The sequence below is a fragment of the Centruroides sculpturatus genome, unplaced genomic scaffold, assembly GCF_000671375.1.
Source record: "Centruroides sculpturatus isolate CEXI.00-Female unplaced genomic scaffold, Cexi_2.0 scaffold1465, whole genome shotgun sequence".
NCBI classification, from domain to species: domain Eukaryota; kingdom Metazoa; phylum Arthropoda; class Arachnida; order Scorpiones; family Buthidae; genus Centruroides; species Centruroides sculpturatus.
In genome coordinates, this window is record NW_019385628.1 from 9,710 (window position 1) to 32,877 (window position 23,168).

The window sequence follows — 23,168 nt, forward strand, 5'->3', positions numbered from 1 at the left end:
ATTTTATACACTATTTACAATTACTAACAATGTTTAAATAGTTAATATAACTTATCTGGAATGATAATATTTTATATATATATATATAAACCATATATATAACATATCTGATTTTAAAAACTTTAAAATTTTGTGTTAAGTAACTTATAATATAATCGACATTCTTCTTTATTTTTTATCTTTTATATATTGTATGTTTTATATATATATATATATATACACACACGCACACACACACACATAAAGAAATATGTCAAAAGTATATATATATTTATAAGATATGGTTAGCTTTTGTCGATTATCAATTTTAAATTGGTTAACATTATCTTGTAAATTTTTTACAACGATAAAAATACTTTTATGAATGTCTTAACATTCGAACATTTATTATATACTTTCTGATTATAAAATATTAATCATTTAATAAACTTTGAATTATTTGATAGGTTTAAAAAAAAAATATGATAATTAAAAAAATACTAAAATAAAAAACATTTCTTAAAACTTAAAATTGTGTATATATATCTTGTTTTCTTATATTTATATTTTTTTTAAATAAATTGCTTTTTGTAGGGTCAATTTTCGAAATTCCAGATATCTATAAATTCCAAAGTATATTTGATTACGATTAATTACGCTGCATATAAAAAAATAACATATAATGGAAGCCCATAAACAATTTCTATATGAATGTTTAGTAATAAAATAATTATGATAGGAAAATCACCTTTAAGAATTATATTATAAAACTGCTTATATTAAGTATAAAATTCATAAAAACAGTAAAAATAATTATTAATTTAAACATTACTATTATTAAAATAATTAGATGTTGATGCCTACAAGTGAAATTCAGAATGCTTACAAATTTAATTCTAAATTCTGGATGTATCTAAGAGATATCTGGATTTCAGAGAATCAACCGTAATTTCATTATAAAAAGACAAAAAAAAAAAAGAAAAAGAAAGAAAATTTTTGCTTCTTTTTACTATATACAACATTAAAACTAAAGGTATAAATTACTATTTTGTTGAGATTGCATTAAATGAGACATAATTATTGAGCATCTACCAATATTCATTTTCAAACTTCCATCCCTGAGTTTACATTTTTTTTAATACATTTTCAGTCTCTCCTAACTCAAACGGGGGACTACTTCTGTACATCAATAGTAGTTTGAGGTATGAATTTCCTCTAAACATGATAATACACATTTTTATCACCATAAATAATTCTTAAACAACACAATTACATCTATAAGTAATGTATATTGGTACAGATATTACTGAGTAGTGTTTACAGCATCACGGACAATCCAAGCAAAATTAGCACAGGGAGTGAAACCTTAAAGAATCTGACGGACTACAATGATGCATCTTGGCATAACATTATAACAGTATATGAAAGGTTAGTTTTATAATAATTGTTACTGTAATTCTAATTTAACTAGCAAATAACTCGATAATACATTTAGAAATTCAGCAATAGAAGATACTTTATTACTCAGATAAAGGATAATATTGAAGTGAATCTAAATTAAGAAACAAAATATTTTTCAGAAAATACAACTGAGTATTGAATATGATTACTGAATAATTATTGAAATTGATAAAAAATTTCTATATTAATGATTTACTACAATATGAATACATGTTACAACTATGGGTCTTTTGGCAGTGTAGGATACTACAATATGTACTTAAATAAATTAAATTAAACTAAAAAATTTAATAACAATAATTAAAAAAAATATTAACAGTTATATAAAAAACATTATTCCAAGATTGTTAACACAATTTTATTATTTGAGATTTTTTTATAATAAATTTCTCCATGCAAATAAGCTTAAAATACATAATTATCACATGGATAAACACAGTAAAAAAGGTTCTTTTATGTTATAAAAATACTACCTTGATTGTTTTAGAGCCTTTTTTCCTCTTTTGGATAAAATATAGTTCATTATTTCTTATCGATTCAATGTTTTTAATTCGGTGTATATAATAATGGACTACATTTTAACATTTTCCAATAACAATCTTGCACATAAACCTAATTAACTCGACTAGAAAGATAATTAAATAATTTCGTTCCATTTGGCATGTTTTGGACAACAATAAATTCTAAGAATTTTAATTATGTAAATAATTGATAAATAACAATAATATTGTAAATGTATGAAAAACTAGTAAAATATTACAAGGAGAAAAAGTGATATATGATTGTTTGTATATGCATCACGTGCATAATTATCAGCAATTAAACATGCTGGATGAACTCTGGATTTAAGAAAGAAAATCCCATAAATTCAGTTTGATCCAAGTTCATCATGAATAATTTGTCGGTTGGTGTCAGATCTGTCTTCTCACTTGTAAACTGTTTATCAAAATTGCTAACATCTTTCCGATGTCTCTAGAATATTTTGAAAGAAAAAAAAAATGTTAATAAATTTTATATTGTAAAACAGTATAAAAATTTAAAAACAGCACAAAAATTATTGAAGGAATGATATTTATGTTACAATCAATTTTTACAACTTGGCATTAACTGAATCATGAACAAAATAAATAAAATATAATATTAAATGATGTATAAACTTACAATTTTTGGAATAAATGGCGGCTGAACCTCACGATTTTCTATTTTTTCCCAAATGATACGGCGAAAGAATGGATGACTTCTTACATCTTCTTCTCCTTGAGAACTGCAACCCAGACGTTTGGCTGGATTTTTTGTTAAAAACTGTTAAAGAACAAGCTTCGTTATTTTCACAATATTGAATTACATTAAAGGCATTATTCAAAATTAAAAATGATTTATTTATTTTTAAATCCTTCAAAACAATGTAAATAAATCTGTTGTATTCTATTATTATTTGATAATCTGATAATATACATTGTTAGTTGCACTTAAATATACATTAGTTTAAATTTAAAACATGTGATTTCTGTTGTAAATTTAAATAATTTTCTGAATGTGTTAGAAAATTATAATGTACGTAAAATAATTTGTGTATCATCAAATCATATTCTTGGTCAGTCATGAAAGATCCAGTTAAATCAGTTCATTCATACCAAATAGATTAATATGTTATTTATTTTCTAAGACATTTGCTGATTTTAGCTATCAATATGTACATTACAAACTATTAATTTATGGTAATAATAATGGTTGCCTTTCTCGCAACAATAACACTTCCCTGTAAGATTAGTGTATGCACCTGTTTGCATCTCCTGCTTGCCCTTTGTTCTTTGTCTTGTGTTTTAAGAAGATTTATCTCACTTTTGTTTTCCTTACTAGTAGTCCTTATTTCTCTTGATTTTTCTTTTGCTAGTTCATGGGCAATTGCTTTTTCTTGAGCTATGGTGAAGGTTAGGTTAAGTGTGCTTAATAATTTCTGTTGTAGATTTTCATTGTAAATTCTGCATGCTATTTGATTGCAGATAGCCACATCCAAGTATTCATCAAATTCGCAGTACCCCAATAATTTTCTTAATTCCACAGTATTTGTGGGGGATGGTTTCATTTTTTGTTTGGTCACGTTTATAAAAATGAAATCTCTGGACCATTTCATTCAGTTTTGGCTCAAAACGGTTAACTTCTCAATAAGTTTGCCTAGCTTAGGTCGCAAACATCTAGTGAAGCTCCCAGTGACATCATGACATTGAAAGTCAGTGGACCTATAAAGTACAACTCTCTTTGTACTGGTGTCCGTGATTTTATTAGCTTCTAAATATAAAGTTAACTCTTTTCACATAGGTTTCCAGATCTGCGATCTTTGAACAAACAGTTCTATCAAGACAACGTTCGTGCAGAAAGCAGTGCTTGTTTCATCTGCCATTCTTTTTCGTGGTTTCAATTTTGGCTTTGTTAGTGTTAATGAACCCAACTGTACCTTGGAAGTGTTTTCCCTTAATTCTTTGAAAATTTCTTACTTGAATTTCACTTTGGTATTCTTACAGTTGAACAGGCATTAAAATTCCATCCTCGTCACTATTTGTTATGTTTGCTCTTGAAAGAATTTACAAGTTGATAGGTAAGAACTGCATTTTATTCCACCAATATCTCAATACATTTCTTTTTCTCTTCCTCTGGTGGTTGGAATACAATTATATTATAATAACAAAATTATTATTATTTTTTCGTACTGATTGAGTACGTAATAGGAAGTAAATATAATCTTGAAAACAAATTAATTGCACATTTAAATTGAAAATAAAAATTTATTTCCAAATGAAACAGTTTACAGTTGATTTTACAATACAGTATTTTATGTTCTATAATAACTGATGATGTTTTATACTGCCAGATTATTTTAAATTGACTAGAATTAATTGTATTAACCAAAACCAAAATCAATCATTTTCCGGCATTACTAAAAATATGTTGATTTATTACAGCTAATCTAATTACTTTTATATGTGGCTTTATTGATCCTCTTTAAAATGGAAATATTTTTCTACAAGTATAATAATATAGACCAGTGATTCTCAACCACTGTGCCGTGGCACTTTAGTGTGCCGCTAGATTTTTGAAGCGTGCCGCCATTGCATACATAAGCGACATCAGACAAGTAGTTTAATCGGTTCTACCTTCCTACGGCGCGTTTGGAAATTGTAAGTGGTGTTACCGGTAACTGTCGGTAGTTACTAAGACGTTTAGACATTTTCTAAACGTCTTAGTAAATAAATAACCAACTACGTTTAAAAATCACTGTTATGACGTCATCGGTTGTACTGCGGTACTTACCGAGGTAACTGTGTGTTCCGCCAAATTTTTAAATTATTAAAAGTGTACCGTGACAAAAAAAAGGTTGAGAATCACTGATATAGACACTAGTCATTCTGTCAACATTAAGGTTAATTAAGGATAGTAAATNAGAACATAACAAATAATGTAAACACACTGTCAGACAGCATTAAAATCCTTTTAATAATACAAGTACTTTCAATTATACAGAATCATTTCCATTAGACTAAAGAACATCTGGAATTTGGAACAAAATTACTCTACATATAATATAAAATTTTAACATTTAAACATTTAAATGGAATTTGAGGCTTGTTGTTACAAGAAAAGGACATTGCTTGGAATATTGTACAATATGTTTTATATATTTTTATTAGTAAGTTTTATTTAGCAATACTTTCCAGGCTGGGGAAACTGTAGCATTTTCTCTATACATCAAACTTAAAGGTGAGCTTTGTAAGATGCTGAAGGATGGACAGTAGTTAGATTGCATGGTAGTGATTAATTCAGCAGGTACTGAAGTAAAAATATGGAAAGTATAATTTAGAGTGTTTTTTATGCATGGTTTATTTCACTATGTATAAAATATGTTTTATATTTTACACATAGTTAAAATATGTTAAAAATTTGTCTTAGTCCAAAAAATGGAATGTTGTAAAACTGTTTTTAGAGTATAGATGTCTTTTTTTTTCTTGTTAAATTACATAATGTATATATTTTCTAATGAAGGTCAATGAAAAGGACCAAAACGTTTGATTAATAAATATTTTACTGCATAATTTATGGTCCATGTTTGTTTACTTACACATGTGAATTACATCTGTGACCACTTGGTCAGTATTTCCAAGGGAGTGCCAGAGTGAGAGGGAGAGAGTATGGGAAATTTTTCAAGAGAGAATGATCAAGACTTTGCATATGATAAGTTGTGTTTTTTGTGCCTTATATGTAAAACAGAATGTTCAAGAGAACAAAGCATATCACTTACACAATCATTATATTAAATCATTACTATATCATATTTTTATTATATTTTGTACTGTACTATTGCAAATAAAAGTAAAAAACAAACATCAATCAACTTACTCCTTTACAAGCCTCTTTAGCTTCTTTGGAAAGAGACTTTGGATATGAGACATTGTGATCAGTTATGGCTGAAAACAGTTCTTCTTCATCTTCTCCATCAAATGGTGGCTGAAATTTATTACAATCTCTATTTTCAAAATTTAAAAGAAATTTTCAACAAAAAATATAATTAGATATTTACATTACTTTAAATTGAACATAAATAAAAATATTTACCTGTCCAACAAGCATCTCATATAAAAGGACACCATAAGCCCACCAATCAACAGATTTTCCGTATGGTTGATAGAGAATTATCTTCATAGATATTTATCGATTAAATTATTGTTTGATATTAAATTTTTGTTATTTTGAATTTCACATACCTCGGGAGCTATGTAATCAGGAGTGCCACAGAAGGTTTTTGTTGTTTGATCACTTGATATTCCTTCTTTACACATACCAAAATCAGCAATCTTTATATGCCCTTCTTGATCCAAAAGAACATTATCTAATTTTAAATCCCTAAAAAATATTTTATGTATTTTTTCCTTTTCTATATTACAAGTGTAAACCTAAATTGTTGGATTTTTTTACCTACATTTATACTAATTTTAGTTAATTAAAATAATGTAATTTAGCCTAAAAGATAGATCATAACTTTTTGTTTTGATAAATGATTAGAAATTAGTATTGAATTTAATTTAATAATTTAGAAAATTCTTTGAAGAAAACACTGAGCACAAATCTGCTAATTTGGAATTATGATTCATTAATCTGGGCTTCAGTTATTGCTTTTATACAGTATATGTTGCAATTTGTAATTTAAGGTTATTAAAAGGAATTTTCTAGTCTGTTTATAACTTGATTCCCTTCAAAATGGGTCTTGTTTTTGGAGTATAATAACCCAGGAAAATTGAACAAATATAAGCCACATGAAATATCCAATAATGTTAACAAAAATACAATTTTGAATGGAATTGTAGAGATAATCAAGCACTTATCAGAAAATGAAAATGAATCACGACTTGTAGATGCCACTGAAATTAGTTCAGACTCAGATTCTGGTGAGAGGTGTTCATTGTTTACCACACAGTACATGTCTTACTTATATTACTGATAACAGTAATATAAATAAGATTAGATTGCCACCTTGATCACTAGATAAGTAAGCGGTAGATTGCCACTCTGATCACTTGGCCATCCAGCCAAGTGATCAAGGTGGCAATCTACTGCTCTGGGGTCCTGGGTTCGAATCAGAAAGGGGTGGTCCATCTGGATATGTCGGGCCCCATCCCTCACCACCGGACTGCCCATTGCAGACCTGGCCGAACCCATAATGGGCTTGTTAAAAGAGGCCCTCTTAGTGCCCACAGGGCAGAAAGAGTTTAAAAAAAAAAAAAAAAAGTAATATAAGTAAATTTAAAAGTGTGAAAGATATAGTTAAGAAAGAAATAAATTATTTCTTAGAGCAAAAAATACAGGAACGAATCTTAAGAAGGTTTTCAATGCTCTAATGACAGTACAGTACATCCAACTAGTATTGATTCCATGAGAGCTTTTTCTAATACAGCTGCCATTTGTAAGAAAATTAGATCTAGATTAGACAATGAGAGCCTAAAAGTATTATGTTGTGGCCATTGGCCATAATATTGTATATTTGTAAGTTTTAATTTTTGTAAGTCTTAGCCTTTTCTTTGTTCTTTCATTTCCTAAAACTTTCCAAAGACCGTTTTCGCCTAGGGGTAGGATTAGCTGTTCTAAGAATCAGGGGAAGACAATAGAAAGAAGGTGACCTGGGAAATAGCGGCCAGGGAAGAAGGGCTTGTTTTCGACGAGACATGAAGGATGTCGGACGTGTTGTGAAGAGCTCTGGAGAAAATTTGAGTAGAGAGGATCTTGAAGACGGAGGTCACGATAAAAGAAGCAGATCCTACCCAAGGTGTTGATCAACCTGACATATAGAAATCCCGGGTGAATCATCTCGTTTCTCATTCTCTTCTATTATTCTACTTTCATCATTATTGGGGCAGATGTGTCATCGTGCTTTGTTTGGGACAAAGAGTCCTTTGTGAAAATTGATGAGCTCGATTGTAAATCATCATAAAATCAGTTGGGATTCTTTTTATATTTTGTTCAAAGTGAAGTAAAGGAACGAGACTGTGAATATACAATTGTTGTAAAGCCTTTTCTTTGTACCTTTTTGTTCGCGGACCATATAGTGTCACTTTTACAAACATCACAATGTTTTTTTTAAGAACCTACATTCAAAATAAAGAAAAACATAATTAATAATCAGCATTATTTCAATGTCTGTTATGTCAATAATTGCTATTACAAGAATGTTGTTTGTCTAAACTAGGGGTTGCCAAAGTGGTCAATATCGATCCCCAGGGGTCGATATAACATTATTGGGGGTCAATTACCAAGCTTAAGTTAAGGATAAGGGAGAGCTAAGGATCAAGCTTATCCGTCTCACTGATTGTCAGTTACAAAAATTATTATTAACAAATATACAATAAATAAAGAAAAACTGCAAAATCGAAAGGAATGTATTAAAATAGTAAGTGCTTTGTTTTGCTTGTAACACAAACTTTTTGGTGAGGGTCAATGTGAGGTTTTGAAAACTTGTACAGGGTTGACGATCAAAAAAGTTTAGCAATCCTTGGTCTAAACTGATAGAAAACTTGAAAATAAATGGCTGTTCAATAATTTTGTCAGTAATTCAGTTTCATTTTAAATCATTTGTTAATATGAATTTACCAGTAAATTACTGATAAACCAGTAATTCCGAATATAATTACCAAATTACTGATAATGTAATACCCGGTAAATTTGCAATCACTAGATGGAACTCAACATGTCCAGACCAGACCACCACAAAAAATTCTGGAGGATCTGAAACCCAGATCTGTTACGGAAGTATATAGATATTTTAGCCTCCTCACCCATCTAATCATTGTAAGCTGAATTTCTACACTCATAATTCCAATTAACCGAAGTGGCAAGAGTGTTTTAGAAAGCAAAAACACTACTGTGTTATACAATCATCAGCATAGCCAAAAATGAGAGCATAAAGGAATGTAAGTTTATGAAATGTAAGGAATGTGTTATTATGAATGTCAGCTGTTTTATTTAATATCAATTTCTTTCTGTTGGTAACAACACTTCTTCATAAGCAAGTTGGAAAATAGTGTTAATTTAACTTACCACTGTACCAAAATTTAACTATATCAACAAAGTATAATTTAATTAATAAGACTGATTTTACATTATTTTTACATCTAATTATATAAATTAGATGCAGTATATGCAAATAATTACTATCAGAATTTAATATATATATATATAAGAATTTAGATATACTTAGAATTCTGATGATGTAATAAATACTAAAATAGAACAATTTTAATAAAAATATAAATTTTCTTTTAATTAATATTCTAAACAAGAATTTTATAGTTATCATAAAAATAAAAAACTCCTGTACAGTAAACTTCTATGTTCATTTTTATATTTTAAAATGAATTTTGCACAAATATTTTTATTATTAATTTGTTCAAATTTAATAATAGCAAATGTACATTTACTTCCATAAATACTTTTGCCATTTGGACACACTTCAACTATTTTAAATGAAAGTATTCTTAAGAAATAAAGAAATACAAATCTTTTACTCGTTTACAAAAAAATAAAGCATCTTATTACCTGTATATAATACCTCGACTGTGAAGAAAAAATAATCCTATGGCAATTTCAGCTGCATAAAATCTAAAATAAAAGTTAACAAATTAAATATAATTGCACAAAAAAACACAATCATCATTTAAAATCATTTACTAAATAGAATTTTTCTGAAAATAAAAATCTACTAAAATATTTTTAAACTATAATAATCTCATTAAAAATTATATACAGTAATTATTCACATTCAATGTTTTTTCAGCCTTGAATCATAAATGTCTTAAAACATGATAAAAATATGCAACATAATTAAAATTAATTAGAAGAATTTAAAATAAAATGTTTTAAAATAGTTCAGATTTATTTTATTATTTAATAATAATAATAGATTAAATTACAATATTAAATTTATATATTTGTAACGACTATTTATATTCGCATACAAAACCAAATTATTGAACAGCCTCCGTTAAATACTGTTGATTATTTGATATGCCGCAAGTCTGAAGGCATCTAGCCAGGTATATAATTAGGATCGGGTATTTTACATTCATTATAGTTTGTCAAAATATATTTTAGTAGGTTCTTTAGATGAAAGATAAATACAGATTTCTATAATATTTAAATAACACATTACAGAAATTTCAAGAATACGCAATATAAATGCACTAAAAATAATTAATTTATTATAGATACACACATATATATAAAAGCATTATTTATAGTTTTAGTAGCATTGCAATAAAATCTCTATTCTACAAAAATTGAATGATATATAATTTTATATTTTTTTCAATATTTAATACTTGGTAAATTTAATATACTTTCTGTTTATTTTTGAATAAAAAAAATAATGATTAAAACTTAAATTATATTGAAATATTTTTAGAAGCATTAAAACATTAATNTTTGCATTTTTGCACAAACAATATTATCTATTTAGTGATTAAATTTGAAATATGATTAAAATAAGTTTTAATATCACAAAATTTTCTCAAATAAGGAAACTTTTGTAAAAATTTACAGAAAAATGACAATATGTTAGAGAGAAAAGAGCAAGAAAATCTCACCAAATCAAGAAAGTTTGCAGCTGTGAATAAAGATGATAACCTTCAACTTTAAAAAAATTAGTGTTTATTATTAATGTACTTTATGATAATTTTTCCTTATCAAAATTTAAAAATGTTCAGGGTTCTTTAAAAAAAATAATCCTTAAAAGCTGTAGTGTTAAACAAATAAACAATAGAAGTTTAGGTTAATAAAGAGTAAATCAAAATTTAAAAATGTTCTTATTATAAGAAACTTAAATTATCTGGCTTTTATATTTGAATCTGTTTTGTTAATATTAATTTACATTAACAAAACAGGACAGAAAATGGAAATAATAATCATAGGAAAATAACTTATCAAAAATAAGATTTAATAATTTAAATATACCAGTCGACCCCCCTATAACACTGTTGATAATTCCGTTTTATATGAATTCCATGTTGTACGAGTCATTTCGATTTTACAAATACGAGAGCCGTTCACAGCCAGGCACATGTATTGTAAAATCTAAGTAACTTGTACAACATGGAATTCATATAAAACAGAATTATCAACAGTGTTATAGGGGGTTGACTGTATTTATTATTTTAGTAAAAAAATAAAGAGATATCTCAAAAATAATAAAATATGAACTGATGCCAATTCCAGAAATTTTACCATAAAACCAAACCAAACATTTTCCAGGAAAGAAAACAAAAATTTGCTTTTAAAAAAATAATAATAAATGATCTTACTTTACACTTAAAGACAAAATATCTGTAATAATTCCTCTTAAGATCATTGATAACTTTGAAATTTCTAATATTCTGAAATCAAAAATTAGAAATACTAACATTTGAAAAAATTTTTTATTCTGATTAAAAATAGATAAAGAAAAGAAAGAAATCGATGTTGTAAAAAATACCAAATAAAAATCATCCAATCATTTAAAATATAACATGCAATTAGCTTAGTTTTATATGTTTTTGATAATTTTTCTATTATTTTCACTCAATGTAAACTGTTTATGAAGATTCGATATTTCAATTAAATTAAATTATTTTTTTAAAGGCTTACATAAAATCATTTTGATAGAAAATGTGGCATTTGATATAAAATATAATGTATTTTTTTGTATTAAAATTATTCAATATCCAAAGTTCAAGCAAAGCAATAACATAATTGAAAAAATTTATTACCATCAATTACTTATATACATTAAATAAATACATAATGTAAATGTGATGAAACAAATATTTATATAAAGTAATCATTCAGCTTTCAGATTTAAGATCAGAATAAATACTCATTTGTAATATTGATATTTGCTAATATTTATTTATTTTATCATTTGAATTGTAGGACTAAATTATCATGTTTAATCAGTTTTAAAACAAAATGAAAACTAAAACAGCATTATTTAACTAACAATCTATCTTCCAATTTCCAAGTAATGTACAATGTAGTATAATCAGGTGTTTCAATTAAAAATCTATACATAATAATAAAGAAATATAAGTTTATTCTGTTGATTGATGTAGCTACCATTTCTTATTTACATTACTTGATTTCATTATAAATTTATTTAGCATATAATCCAATGGTGGTTCTGAGTATAATCAAACTGTGCAGCCACACGAGGATGTTTAGAGAAAATGGGTGTAAAATTTACACTATTTATACATTGATTAGCAAGCCTGGGGTGCATCAAAACTTCTTGCACACAGCATACATAAGGTACAGCAAGTATTCCTTATAAATGCATAAATTGTTGTAAATATTAATTTTTTGAAAAAAATCAAAAGTATTTCAACAATTTATGGATTTTCATTGGTATGAAGTTTTATACTTATTATTAACAAACATTAAGTATGAAGTATTATTAACAAATTACAAGTAATTTGTTAATAAAGCTCATTAATGAGATTAAATTAATTTGAATAGCTACAGGCTCTTTACATAGTTCAAGAAAATCATTCTTTCTATCAATATTACAGAGAAGCACAATAATTGGCTTGATTTCTTAATAAACTTGAAAAGGTATCAAATTTATATTACTCCTAAATTTAATTTTCTTTTATGTTTTTGATGTTACTAAATATATTTAGTTCTGAGCATTTAATGATATAAAATTTATAAGTAAATACAAATTTTCTGGCATTTGATTAGAGTCTGATGTAGAAATGAACCATTTATGATGCACTTATTTCTAAATCTAACTAGCCCAATATAAAGCAAACCAAATTTTTTACAATTAGATTTTTAATATTTAAAGTTATATTCATTTATTACATTAATCCAACAGTATTAAAAAAACTATAATCATAGGTATTCATATATAATGGCAGTAGAAATTTATTAATTATTCATTCCTGTATAAATTTTTATGTCCTATTAATCCAGGTATCTCATGAAAGTGCTAGCAATGTTCATGCCGTCTTCAGGAACCAATGTTGATTAGAATAGTGATAACTTTAAATTTAAAGAAGTTGATAAAAATTTTATTTTGAAATGTCTTGAATGCAATGCAAAATTGATCACAGTACAGAAAAACTTTCATAAAATATGCAAAGAACAACTTTTAAATATATATAGTTCTAACTAATTCATGAAGTATAGAATACATGTATAAATATTTAAGTAATTTTCAGAAAAATATAAGTTATAAATAGAATTAGGAAAACTTTATGAAAAGTTTGAATACCAAATTGAAATTAATAAATACAATACAACAATTAATCTTCATTAACCAGTTTCCTCAACTACGTTTTTCTTAACATAACATAAATATTTTAAAAATTAAGTAATTTTTAAAATATTTAATTTTTCTATTTTATTTGTTTATTTTATAATAATTGAGAATAGACTTCATACTGATATTTAAAAATATTCGAAATAAATGCTAATATTTTTCTAAATAATTCAAATTTGATCATTTTTTTCTATTTTTTGTACATTACAATTCACATATTTGATTCAAATATAGAATTTATAATATTTGAATTATAAATTCAATTATTATAAACTCCATTATATATAAATTATATTTATAAATATAACTAAATTCTTGTTAATTTAAGAATTTAATTAAATACATCAAATTATAAATTAATAGGAAATTATAATGATATCATGTCAGATAGTAATAATCTAATTTATCAACCTAAATTTGCATAAAATGTATAAAAATTTTTTAAACAGATGATCAAATTCAAAAGAAATTGTTTTATTTTTCCTTTTTTTTTTTTAACTTTATATTGTTAATTCTTGATTCAAACATTTATCACTACATCTATATATATATAAAAATGGACGTGTGTGTCCCTATATTTCACTTTTCAGCCAAAACTACACATCGCACATGAATGGTGTTTGTATGTGGTAGTAGCCCCAAGTCTCCATTCGTGCACTATGGTGGTTGCGTCTCGATAGCTATAAGGGNAAATATATATTTTGTTACATTTATCTTTTCTTATTTTTGATTAATCATGCATGACAGTCATCTACATAAATTTATATTCATATTAATAGCATTTTCCTTGAGATCTTGTCTGTGTAAAAACTAATAAGGAATATTTAAATTATTAATTTGTTTTAATGAAAACTAGTCTGAAATATTTATCATGTGATATATCTCATATGTGTATATCAAATTATAAGATATGTTTTAGAAGTTTTAGGACTGATTTTTTAAATTGAAAATGCTATGAAATATGTATCTCACATTCAGTAATAGAACAATTAAGTTCCAATCTTGTAATCGAATGAATGATCAAATTTCATGAATACACAGTATGAGTATGCACAGTTGCTATTGTGTTAGCATAGTAGCTACTGTAATAGCATTTTTTTTTTTTTTTTTAGATCTTGTCTGACAACACAAAATAATGCTGTGTTACTATGTTAGCACAGTAGTAACAATGTTGATGTTGTTATGCATTGTTACTGTAAATGAATGATGGAAATATATATCTGCAAACCACACTGGGATGTATATAAAATAAGACTCACTACAACCAATAACTGGTGCAAATTACAATTAACTCTTGAATAACAAACATTTTCAAAACCTCTTCTGGGTTCTTCCTCAGGCTTTCCTTAATACTAAATAAGCTGGATCTTCCAAAATCATTCATGAATATAAAATTTGAACATAAAATCAAATGGAAATACAGTGGTGCCTCATATAATGTACTTAATCCGTTCCAGGTGCATGTCTGTTAAGTGAAAAGTCCGTTATATGAAACGCATTTTCCCATAGAAATACATGTTAAAACATATAATTCATTCCGCAGCATAAAATAACCATACTGTACCATAAAAAAAAATGAAAATGGAGCAGTCACCAATTATGCTGGATAGTCATATGTTGTGAGGAGGAGGTGGAGGAACACTTTCTTCACACATTCATACAGATACAGACTTTTTACACATTGCAGCAGGTCTCTTTTTATTGTTTTTTAATCGGAGTCAGATTCAGGAGAGGCTACAGGGGCTTGCAGGGTCAACTCCTCTTGTTTCATCCTTTGTTTCTTGGCAGTTGACTTCTTGAAAAACATGTCCAAGGTGGTCTGTTTCTCTCTGTTCTTCAACACTTGTCGGAAATGACGGTCAAGGGTGTCATTGTAGAGATCATTGATCCTGTTGGCCTCAGCTCTGTTTGGATAATGAGTGTTGGTAAACTCCTGAACCTCTCCCCATTTGACAAGAAAGTTTTTGTCAACTTTCACTCCTTCTGATGATTTCTTGCTTTGTTTCAATTGAAATCACCTTTCTGTTTTTTTAGAAGCCATGATTTGAACAACACTTGAATAAATGTAAATACCCTGCACTGAGGTGGTGTACATAATAAACAAGGGAGCAAGCCAAATCCCAACAAGAGCTCTGTACTTCAGATATACTAATAATATATTCTAATAATACTAATATATTATAAAAATAGCAGATTGTCATTGGCAACGGCAAAAGAGTGGAAACATCATTCGCACTTGTTTGCAGAAAGTCCGTTGTTCGCCTCACTTAACTGCCAAACGGAAAGTCCATTGTTCGCAGCCAGTCTGTTGCTCGAGTCACGTAATGGCCAAACAGAAAGTCCATTGTTCACAGCATCCATTTTTCTAGGCGTACGTTATACAAGGCACCACTGTATTTTCATAAATTTCATCTTAAGAGTAAATTTCAGTTTGAAGAACAAAATTAAATGAGGTTAAATGCAAAGAATACTTTTTTACCAAAAACTGTTCTACAATTTAAATCAGTTCTTTGTTTGTATGTGTTGATAATTAAAATACACAATAACTGATTCAATACAAAATCCTAATAGCATAATGATCAACTTTAATCAATATATGATCAATTCTTATCTAAAAGTTGATACTGAATAATTTCAATATTGACTACTAGATTGTTATAGTATTATTTTAATTAAAATATCTATTGTAATTTTTAAGAGATGTATTTTGCATTAAAAAAGTTGAATTTAATAACAAAAGTAAAAACACTGAGTTCAGCGTTACATGCATACGTTTTTTTATCGCAAGCACTTTCAACGAACTTATAGTCGTCGTCCTCAGGCAAATACAGATATTTACCGAAAAATTTTAAACAGAAATTTTATTTTATGCGTTCTATTCTGCATTCGATGATTTCTGTTTAAAATTTTTCGGTAAATATCTGTATTCCCCTGAGGACGACGACTATAAGTTCGTTGAAAGCGCTTGTGATAAAAAAACGTATGCATGTAACGCTGAACTCAGTGTTTTTACTTTTGTTATTATATATTAATTTGGCGTGTTAGTCATCTTATTGATTACAAAAACTTGAATTAATTAATATTTACTCAATTTCTCCTCAATTTGGATTTAATTAATACAACAGCTTGAAACAGCCATCATTTGTCTAATTGAAGTATAGCTAATATACATACAATAAAACATTTCATTCTATTCAAAAGTAAGAAATTTACATAAATTTCAATAAATTCAAAGATAATGTTTATAAAAATAGACTAATAAAACAGCAAGGAAAAAATCTTTAATAATTAAAAAACATACAAGTAATAAAGCAATTCTTTTTTATTATCTGTCTTTCAATCAGAATATGATCAAGACTGATAATTCCAAAATGTCATTTTATGGCAGCTGGAACATAATAATTAATACCACCACACCTTTCTCACACGTTAATAAAAAAAAATACTTATTGCTAAATCTGAACATTTTTGGTCTCTTTTAAAAACCTGTTTCAGATTACAGTTCTTTTTTGTTGTACTTCATTAACATTTTAAACTTTAAAAAAACAAACTTGACCAACATTCAAAATACTACAAAAACAAATTGTAACTTGAAGCAGGCCTCTGAAAGAGACTGAAAACGTTCAGGATAATAAAAAACACTTATTGCTGAAAGTGTGAGAAAGGTGTTGTGGTGCTGATAATACCAATAAAGTAGATGCTCTCAAATTAAAAACAAGCACATTTTAACATTTTCAATCACAAGTACCCATCTCCAAAAAGCATTTAATAACAAATTCATTTAGAATGCTTTTTTACTTTTTGGTTAGTAAATTTAATACTTATTAATTTATAAAAAAGATTTAAAAAGTTAAAAACATAAAGTTCGGTAATAAATATCTAAACTATTTCATTTAGAAAATGTATTCAATAATGTGTGTAATCATGAATATGAAATATATTAATGAGGAGATATAAGTTTTATGTTTCACCTTAATATTTACAAAAATATATTATTTAACTTTATTAAAAGAAAAAAAAAACATTGTACTTATTTTAGAATTGCTATTAAAATTAATTTAAAATAAATATCATCATATTAACTTCATTAAAAAAAGAATGATTATGATAATAAATAATAATGATTATATAAAAAGTTTTTATGTTAGTTATGTTAATTTGTATTTTTAAGTTTAAAGTTTGTAACTGTCAATTGCATTTTATTGTTTATCGATATTTCTAAAACTGCTAAATCAAAAAATGTACAATAAATGAACTAACTTTAATTTGTCTTTATTTTAATTTAAAATTTGTCAATTTCATATAAGTTTAGATTTTTTCCTCTTACGAATCAGCAGATATATTTATAAATAAGTTGATTTTTGATGAAATATTATCATCAACTATTACTAAAACTCAGTAAATTCAAAACAAATTATGTTACAGAAAATCAGTTATATTTAATTAAGACAATCATTTATTGATTTTATATAATCATTTTTTTTTTAAAAACTCTGAACAATTAGCAAATGAAATCTAAAAGAAAAGAAAAAAAAAAAAAAAAAAAATCATTGCNTAAAATAATACATACACAGCAACAGGTTCTTTAAATTTTCCTGTTTGTTGAATTTGAAACATCAGATCTCCTCCATTAACATATTCCATTACAAAATAAAGACGATCCTGTAAAATTTTAAATTAGTACCAGTATAAATGATCAAAATATGTCTTTTGCTTTTAACATTTTAATATCATCATCTTAAACAGAATGGAAATTTGATCTGTTCTAAAATTAATTAATAATTAATTTTATTTATAAATTTATAAATTACCATTGTTTGAAAGCAGGAATGAAGCTGAACTAAAAATGGAGGCTTGTTGGCCAATGCTAGAACTCTCTTTTCTACCATGGCACATTCCACATCATCATCTTGAATGATAACATCTTTTTTTAGAATTTTAATTGCATACAAATCATCTGTTCCTTTCCTTTCTGCTAACATTACCTAAATAAATATATGTAATAATTTTTATAATTATTATTTAAAACACAATAAATATTAAATAAATTTTTATAATTTTAAAATATTTACCTTACCAAAACTCCCTTTGCCAAGAACCATAATAAAATTAAAATCAGATGCTCTTATAATATCTTGCTTACTCATATTATGAGGAATATCAGTAGTAGCTGTAACTCTTTCTATTTTTTTAGATTCAACTGATAATCGGGACTATAAATATAAAAAATAATATTTATTACTACATTTTTGTAAATAAATATATAATTATTTAATAAATTATAACTAATTGAATTAATAATGATATCATTATCACAGTTCTCAACCATCCATGTTTTGTGAGGACAATTAGCTTTTCAAGAATGCTATCTGAATACATGTTATGTTTAGCATTTGTCCACCTTTTTTTTTTACCAATTCTTCCAATTATTAATCTTAAAAGCATTGTTTCATTTTTTACTTGATTTTAATAATAAATTTTTTTTTTCAAATTATTTGAAGGAGTTGGATGGTTTTCTTTCAAAAAATATAATAGCATTTTGAACATACATTAATGATTTGTTTCCAAATGTCTTTAAGAGCTTGAAGCTGCAAAAACAAGTTTTACTACAAATTATATAAAAAAAATACATACATAAGGCTCATCATAAGCTCATCATTAATTTTCTTATAGGAAAATCCATATTTTAAAAATTCTGCAACATATTTGCTTTCTTTTCAATTGTTTTTGAATACTGGTAATTATTTCTTTTTCATATATTAATTATGACACTGTTAATAAACACACACAAATCCACTAGCTTTTTGTTGATTGTGATTGATAAAAAATATAGACAACACTCAATTGATAGATATTTTTAGAGACTTTTTCATAAACATTATTCCTCTGCTTAAAATTTTTTAAGCAAATATCTCTACACAATCATATAAGAATTGGTAATCCTCTCTATGGTTGGGACCCTATATTTGGAAATTGCAATTCTACACTACTATGTGAGCAGGGCCATCAAGAGCTTGTATGGGGCCTGGAGTAGAGCAGGTCCCTTTTGCATCTTAGTAAGACCTCTAGTTTTTGAACAAATGAAATACAGAGTGTGTTTCTTTATTAATAAATAGAAGTCTTAAAGATTTTATTTTCTGTTAGTAAAACAAAAACATTAATTTTATACAGGGTAGGAATCACCACATGTCCGTAAGTTTTCTCTGGTCCAGGGAAAAATCCCCAGCTCTTCTCCTCTTGATGTTCTTGTGTAATGAGTGCAAAATGATTGAAAGTACAAAACATGATTGTAATAAAATAAAATAAATTGTTAAATAAGATTATCATTTCTGTACCCCATACACTAGAGAATGCAATCAAATTTCAAAACCATCACATTTCAATTAAAGTTTTGGCTTTCAGCTTTTCTTGGCCATGAACTCAGCTTTTTTCAAAATTACAAGTTAAGAGCTTTCAATTATATATTTTTGAACTATTACAATTTAATAAAATTTCAGAATTTAGAAACAAATTCCAACAAACAAGAAAATTCATGGTATGTAAATTTGAAACTATGAATATGCTTATTTGTATTTTCTTAGCACAATGTTGCCATTGAAAACATATCACACAGTAACATTTTCAGAGGAAAAAGGTTGTTTTATTGGTGTGAACGGATATGCATATCCATTCACACCAATAAAACAACCTTTTTTATAATAGAGAACAAGACGCAACCAAGATGAATATGTTTCTTTCCAAATCTTGCTAATTAATAGCAAAAATATATATCAGTTATGCCAATCTAAATTTCTAATTATTGAGTTATGGATGATAATAAACAAATGATATCATTAGATTTTAAGTAAGGCTATAATATGATATTGCTAATTAATTAAAAAGATATTAAAAAATTTGCACTAAAAAGTAGATAGTGGCTAAACCACCTACTTTTTTGTCCAAATTGTGTAATATATTTATAATTCATTAATTATGTTGTAGCCCAATTAAAATTCAACAGTTTATTTGTTTATTACTATCAGACTTGGTTTATATGCAGTTAAAAGATGATAAGTTTAAGCATTAATTATGTACGATTGCATAATTATCAATTTTTGAAAAAACTCTCAAATGATATAAATTATAATTAATTTGATTAATTATTCAACTAAAGATTTACAGCAATTATTTCTGATTATTTAAATAGATAAATGAGTAAAATCTAAAACAAAGCAAAAATTAAAGTTTAAAGAATCAAATACCAGTAATTTATTTTTCTTACTTTCATTTGCTTCTGAAATTCTGCAATATCACTACCATCAGACGGAACAGGCACATTATAAAATTCTCCTTCTTCAGCAGTTAATAATTTATACCACCCCTGAGTAGGATTTTTCATAATTTCAGAAATTCCAAATGAGAGAGAACCCATAAAATCATTTCTAGAGGTTCTGTCCCAATCCCAAACTTCAATTAAAAGCCTTCGATCTTTATCTTCGGGCTTTAAATCTCTTAAGAAATGAAAAATATTAAATCATTCCTCAAATTAATAAAAACAAAATTAATATAATTGCATTTATTTATCTGCCAAAATGTTACTTACAAAATAAGTGTTTCCATCCATTGTGGATTTAGACAAGCTTTGATAGTCTTTGTTTTCTTTTTTGCTGAATCTCCATTACCAGGGATCAATTTCAATTTGACATAAGGATCAGATAATCCATTTGGATCCATTGGAATAAGATTCTTTGCTTGCCGTACTATTAAATAAAAAAATTAACTTTATAGTAAAACTATTACTATGAAAAACAAATTATTTAGTAAAAATATATTCTGAATCATCGAACTCTATTTTAGTATTAATCTTACCAAATGATCTACTAGATCATCTACCACTATATTAAGGCAATTACTAATTAGATAACATATTAACTTGGCTATAGGTAGACAGTTAGGCTACTATCTCTTCATAAATTTAAAATTAGAGTGCAATTAATTTTAAACTTGGAACATTTTGGAAGTAAAGACTTGGTCTAGAGTGAAACTCAAACTCGCAACTCCTGCTTATCCTATAGATGCATTGCCAGTTACACTATCCAGACCGCCATCTGATTCACTTTCAGAACTATTAATTTAGATATAACCATACAGACTGAGGATGGCATATTGTGTCCTCTATGGCTCTCAGCCAACTTATGCTTTAATGCAGTGTTTCTCAACCTCTAAAAAATCGTCGCCCCCTTCAATAAAACTGTTACGTAGTATCACTCCTTCAGTTCAAAATTCCGATGCCAAGGGCCAAGGCTAATGCCAAATTCGTACTTCATTGATTAGACTAGTGACTAGTATAATGTTATTTGTTTAATTATTGTAAGATATAACGAATAAAATATCTAATTATTCTTAATATAATGTTTTACTATATCACCCAGAAAATTGTTTTTCGCTCCCCCAAAATATAAATTGTTACTCGTAGCCCCCTCAACATAGAAAAAACGCCCACATGGGGCGATATCACCCATGTTGAGAAACACTGCTTTAATGCATGTTGCCAGCATGATATACAGTATATACATAGTAAACAATAACCTGATATATTTGGGTTGTTGTTGTATTGATACTGATCTTCAAATTTATAAATGGAAACAATTAATTTGTAATAATTAATTTTTCTAACATAACAAGCCTTTACAGAAAAACACAAATATTGATAATAATAATAACACAGGTAATAATAGAGAAGTTAAAAGATTGAAAGATATTTAGACTTGTTATCAGCTTAAGTATGCTTATACAATTTTCTTCATTAATATATTTTTTGTCAATGATATGGTTCCACTAAAATTATTTGAATTAAATAAGTTATAAAGGTTTTGTTTAAACTGTAAAATGTAATTAAACAGACAATCTCTTATTAATTTTTAAAATCACTACATTAAAGAATAGAATTGATTTAAATTTGCACAACAGCTTCTTCCACTGATATATATTAATAATATGATTTTAGAATTTACTCTAATTTTTTTTAAAAGTAAGCATGCTAGACAAAGACAAAGAGCAAAGAACATCAAAGGAATCTGTCAAATGTCTAATCTCTATAGTAATCATCAAGCACTGGACCACTGGTATGATTCTGAAATCCAACTATGAGCTTTTTAATCACAACTATACCATACCATACACTATTGGAGCTGGAATTTACAAATTTTGAATTCAAAGGAACATATGATTTTTAATAAATAAGAAAAAATCAACAGATAAATATACTTTATTTATTTGTTTCATCAAAATGCATTTTGTTAATAAAATCCATTACTACAGTACTGTATATTTTTAATTTATAAAAACATTAAAACTCCAGAAAAAACTGTTTGAAATATATATATACATATCATAATATTTCAATATATTTTATAATTAAATAATCTTTTAAGTCTGTTTTTATTAAATTTTATTTTCAATACACATTTCATTTAATACTGACAATTATTAAAATTTCTGTAATCTCTAATCTTTAGAAAATTTAATTATATTCACATTTCATTATTTTTATTCTTCACTTTTTGTTTTATAATATCAAAATACTACTATAAATTATTATTTGGATATATAATGTTACTAAGTATATAGAGTTCCTATTTGTCATTTAATTTAAATGTTAAGATCAGGGCTGTGGAGTTTCGTAAAAATCTACCGACTCCAACTCCAACTCCGTTTCATATACATAACAAGTTGGTAAGTAAAAGGGAGTTGAAGTCAGTGGATTTTTTGACGACTCCGACTCCGGCTAAAACACCAAAACTCCACGACTCCGACTCCACAGCCCTGGTTAAGATAATAAGGAAAGCAAAAAATTTTTAAATAATAATACAACATTCAAGTGTAGAATAAATGATACATTATTCAATTTAAA

General features: G+C 26.6%; 1 protein-coding gene across 1 annotated transcript in view; it reads right to left on the reverse strand.

Annotated features, from left to right (window-relative positions):
* Positions 1-480: 480 nt before the first annotated feature.
* The window catches only part of LOC111640734 (protein kinase C, brain isozyme-like), a 36,910-nt gene continuing 14,222 nt past the window's right edge, over positions 481-23,168 (reverse strand). The window contains exons 4-14 of the mRNA XM_023386779.1: positions 20,859-21,015; positions 20,538-20,766; positions 18,349-18,489; positions 18,088-18,261; positions 17,847-17,938; positions 9,520-9,582; positions 6,198-6,336; positions 6,049-6,129; positions 5,833-5,940; positions 2,602-2,742; positions 481-2,412 (exon numbers count right to left, since the gene is read on the reverse strand). Coding sequence (XP_023242547.1) covers positions 2,260-2,412; positions 2,602-2,742; positions 5,833-5,940; positions 6,049-6,129; positions 6,198-6,336; positions 9,520-9,582; positions 17,847-17,938; positions 18,088-18,261; positions 18,349-18,489; positions 20,538-20,766; positions 20,859-21,015 — 1,478 coding nt within the window. The 3' untranslated portion in view covers positions 481-2,259. The remainder of the gene's footprint in view (positions 2,413-2,601; positions 2,743-5,832; positions 5,941-6,048; positions 6,130-6,197; positions 6,337-9,519; positions 9,583-17,846; positions 17,939-18,087; positions 18,262-18,348; positions 18,490-20,537; positions 20,767-20,858; positions 21,016-23,168) is intronic.